Source organism: Solanum pennellii, chromosome 2 (assembly GCF_001406875.1).
Source record: "Solanum pennellii chromosome 2, SPENNV200".
Classification (NCBI taxonomy): domain Eukaryota; kingdom Viridiplantae; phylum Streptophyta; class Magnoliopsida; order Solanales; family Solanaceae; genus Solanum; species Solanum pennellii.
This window is the reverse complement of record NC_028638.1, coordinates 30059028-30064085: the sequence shown is the minus strand read 5'-3', so window position 1 is coordinate 30064085 and position 5058 is coordinate 30059028. Positions and strand designations below refer to the sequence as shown.

Genomic DNA, 5058 nt, shown 5'->3' with positions numbered 1-5058 from the left:
AATCATTCTTGAAATACAAGCTAAGCATGAAAATACTACGAAAAATGATAAAATGGTCATTCCACAATTAAAGCCAAAATCACAAGAAATGAAACATTACATTTGTCTACAAGCTACAAGCATTCATGAACTCAAGTATTTCGTCTGTTTATGTCGTACATAACTTCTACTGCTCTCCACATATCATAATTCTACTAGCCCACGTGTCTTAGTTATATTTACTCAACGGAATGACCTTGATAAGTGTTGTGTATAAGTAGACATTGTTCTTATAACCACTGATTTTTAAGATACCTTATCATGGTCAAAAAATGAAATTGAATAATGAACTCGTAATAAACATGTATATCTGATATAAATATAATAAAATTTAAACAATATCGTATTGTAATTAAAATGATATTACATAAATTAAAACAAAGTACTCATTTTGCCCTTCCCCCTTTGTTTCTCCTAATGTACTTGTTTGGAAGAAAAATCACCTATCTACAACACCACATAGACTGACCTTATTGTATATCCAACATAATAGATAATATAACATAATTATCTTAATGAATGTGTAGGTCAATTATTCAAATGAGGGGTGTAATTTTAACACCTTTGATAACAAGACCTGTTTTCCATTCCTTGACTTCATCTAGATAGAACTGAATTTCCCCATGGGAATTAAATTGTGGATTGAAGAATTCCCCAGCTAAAATTTCAAATGATTTCTGAGAGCCTTTTTCTGCTAAATTAACTTTATTTTGTATAGCTTCATTCCATGTCTTTTCTGGTGGTATTAATACACTTCTAACTGGATTTTTACTCCATCCAGTAACATGTTTCCCTTTTTTCAATCGTAACACAAATTCAACTTTATATTTCGTGTCTGGTGAAAGAAATTCCGTGTTAAAGCTCCCATGAACTGAAAGTGTCTTCACTTTTCCCATCACTGCCATTTCCGCGCTCATGTCTATGTAAGATCTGTTTTTACCCTACTGTAAGTCCATCTGAAACAATTAATCTCTACGTACCTTCACAAGTTAAAGATATTCTACCGCAAACCCCACTTATACGATTACATTCAAATGTTGTTTACATGTAAATTTGAACTAATGATTTAAGTGTAAAATTGTTCAATAATGTAATGAAACAAGACAAGCCTGATGGTCACTTCAATAAAAAAGACATTTAGTAAAAATAAATTTTTATTTATCAATAATATTTATTGTCACAAAAATATTTGGTGATAATTGAATTAATATCATTATATTCAGAATTGATAAAATCTTTAGTAATATATTAATATAAAATGCTTGTTATAAAGTTTCATATATATCCTAATGAATAGAGGAAAATTAAAGTACAACTTTTAAAAAAGATTATGAAGCTGTAAAAAGAGAACATATACTCCACGCACTACATTATTCTTTAATTTTAGATATACATAAAGTTTTATATGTTTCTCATTTCGAAGCCTTTAATATTTTAATGAAAAGTTCTTTTCCTTTTTCAAAATTAAAAGTTGAATATGGAAATGATAATAATTATTTTTATAGTAGGAACCAAGGATTTGCAATTGAAAAGTATTTTAAAAGAAATAGGAATAGTGATCAAGGGCTTACTCTTTTGATCTCTGCCATGTCCACTTACGAGGATCCATTTGATCATAAATTGTGAGATTTTTTGCAAATAACATGAAACAATTTTTTCCCGTCTCTTTATCCACCCAATACTGCATTTATCCAAACTATATTAACTCTTCACCTCATATCAACCAATTAAACACAACAAATTAATAGAAATTAGGCAATTATGCCATTAAACTTTTAGAAAACACTCATTTATGTCATAATTAAAAATTTGGCTCATTTATGTCATTACTGTTAAAGAAAAAGTTTATTCATGTCATTATTTTTTAACAATGGTTTTGCAAAATCATTTTTAACACGTGACCAATTATAACTCGGTCACGTCATCAATTTTTTAAATTTAAATATCATAATTCTGAAAAAAAAATTGAATTAATATTTTTTATTCTTTTTATTAAATAAATTGATCATGTGGCCAATTATAATTCGGCCACGTCATCAATTTTTTTAATTAAAAATCAAAATTCTGAAGAACAATTAAATTATTTTTTAATTTTTTTTATTAAAAATAATTGATGGCGTGGCCGAATTGTAATTGGCCACGTTTGAAAAATGGTTTGGCAAAATCATCGTTAAAAAATAATGGCATAAATAAGCTTTTTCTTTAATTATAATGACATAAATGAGCCTTTTCTGAAAGTTCAATGACATATTTGAGCATTTTCCCTTTATTTATTTCCAACTTTGTCGACACAAAATTAAAAATTGAAGAATTAATAGGAGATATACATGTCAATTAACACTTTAAGAAAAATCTTATCATGTCAATTAACACTTTAAGAAAATCCTATCATGACAATTAAGTGAAAACCGGAGAACTATAAGTAGGGGTGTGCACTATATGGATTAAACCGAAAAATTAAATTGAATTCTAATTTGGATTGGTTCTTTGAATTCTTGATTTGGTTTTGAATTTATAATTTACCTTATTTGGTTTCGGATTTAGAAAAATAAAAACCAAAAAGTTGGAGTTGATCACTTTTGTCCCTTTTTAGTTATTTTCATTATGATTTAGTTTAATTTTGTATTAGTCTAATCGAAAATCCAAACCAATAAGAGAAAAACCAAACCAAATCAAATTTGGTTTGAATTGGATTACGCTTCTTCAAAACTCAAAACCAAAAATTCAAACCGAATAGTATAAAACCAATCGAAAAATCGAATGCACACCCCTAACTATAAGGGTTTATCTTATCAAATTACCATATTAATTATGCTTCAAAATCAAAATTTCCTTACTACTTCCGTTCCATATGATATATATGTTATTCTTAGCTTTAAAATATAATCTAAAAAATAGATAAATCTTTACCTAATCAAAAGGGTATAATTTCTATATTTACACATTAATCGGTACTATTTCATCAAGATTGATTAAGTAAACACCTCTTACACCGAGTAATTTTTCTAGATAGTCACTCATGTTTAAAAAATTAGCAAGGAATATCACTCATGTTTGTTTTAAAACTACAAAATCACCCAATTTTGTCTATTTCCTCAAAATATACTTAACACAAAAAATGCATTATTTCTCTCCTACTAGGATGACGTGTCACTTTTTTAAATTTGTTAATAATATTTTTTTAATTCTTTAAATGACAGCTTGTTTAATGTATCTATAAGAGAGCATTAATTCATTCTATATGAAAATCTAGTTACTTCTATTTTATAGCAAAAGTTTTTATCCTATATTTCATTTACGAGTGTTTACCCTTAGATCCGTACAAAAGTAGTCTACTTGTCGAAGAAACATTAAATTAGTTCCTTGAAGCTGATGAAGAAGACAATAAATTTAGTTGGATATTCAGAGATAAATTAGATATTAGGAACATTAATTTTTATACAAACTATAAATATTGTTCACGGTAAAAGATCAAAAGTTTCTTGTTCATGGTAAAAAAGAATTTTATTTTACACAAACTATAGACATTTGTTTAGATCTTAGGCAGATTCAAACAATAGAAATATACGATTAAAAACAAACAAGAAAAATACTCATAAATTTTAAGAAAATTATTCCAATATCATGTTAAGTATTCAAATATTTCACAATTTACACTTCAAAAATAGAAGAATCTAAAAAAAAACATGAATTTTACCTTGTGGTGATTTCTTTGGTCAACATCTAAGGTATACAACGTCTCAGGAGACACTAGTTCCTTAGACAAATTCGTTAATTTATTTCTTGAAAGAAGCAAAAAAAGCCACATATTTTCTTGAAGATTTGGAGGAGCTTATATTACAGTTTCGTAGGTATTACATTTTACTAGATATAATATATGGGTTGTCTAATTTTTTTTTTTTAAATGTTAATAATAATAAAAAGAAATAATGTGACATGGTATCCTTGTGGAGAGAAATAATGTATTTTTTCTGTCAAGTATATTTTGAGAAAAATAGACAAAGTTAGGTGATATTATAGTTCTAAAACAAACATAAGTGATATTCCTAGATAATTTTTCAAACATGAATGGTCATTTAAGAAATTTTCTCTTCTTGTGCCCTAAAAATACCTTGAATAAAAAAGACTAATATATTTTTATACAATTATTTAATGATAAAGGATAATTTGTGTTGTAAAAGTACCTTGGTTTTGCCATCTGAAAAGACTATTCCTTTATGGAGCATGTCATAAAGTTTGTCTTTGCAGTAAGTATTGACATCCATAGATGCATGATCTTTTAGTATTTCTGAGCACTTGTGTGGAAGATCATTTAGATCATATGTATAACTAATTTGCACATTTGTATTGTTATCAACGTTTGCACTTTTAGTACAAAGATAATTATTGCAACAAAGACTCTGACCCATATTTCTCATAAATACTTTATAATAATTATGAAATTGGGCTTTAAAGAAGCTAGAAAGCGTTTTTATTCTCTATGAAATTGGGCATATTTTTTCATTACTATTATATGAGTCATGTTTCATGTTGTTGATGCCCTTTTCTTGAAGTCTCTAGTGGACATATTATTCTTGTGTTTTTTTATTGGACTTTAGACCTATGTAATAAGAGTAACAAATTATTGTTGTTATTATATTCTTATTTAGAAATGATATCAATTGTACCCAAGGCAGTGAAACTTGTATATCGATAGAGATGGAATGAATAAGGGTAAAAAATGATATTTAACTATTGCTAATATAGATATGTGTCTTAGGGATATTCACAAAAAAATTTAATTACCGCTAAAGATCATATAAGGAACTCTTCACCTTTTGGGGTCAACTTTAATGGTATTTTAGTTTATTTTTTGTGCTTGGAATTTCTTATGTTACTGATTTTTTTCTCTCTTATGTACAAGGTCTTTAGTTATAGCGTAATGCTTACCTGAGTTACGATTTAGGGTGTGTTTGGTATGAAGGAAAATATTTTTCTGGAAAATAAGTAGATATTTGATTTATTTTCTCATGTTTGGTT

The 5058-nt window shown here is 27.1% G+C and overlaps 1 protein-coding gene across 1 annotated transcript; it reads right to left on the bottom strand.

Moving 5' to 3' along the window:
• Positions 1 to 348: 348 nt before the first annotated feature.
• Positions 349 to 4535, bottom strand: LOC107009595 (lectin-like). The gene is made up of 3 exons (XM_015208939.2): positions 4224 to 4535; positions 1611 to 1720; positions 349 to 969 (listed from the first exon to the last, which is right to left on the bottom strand). Exons 1-3 carry the CDS (start codon positions 4455 to 4457, stop codon positions 576 to 578), a joined length of 738 nt encoding a protein of 245 aa, XP_015064425.1. The 5' UTR covers positions 4458 to 4535; the 3' UTR covers positions 349 to 575.
• Between the last annotated feature and the right edge of the window lie 523 nt (positions 4536 to 5058).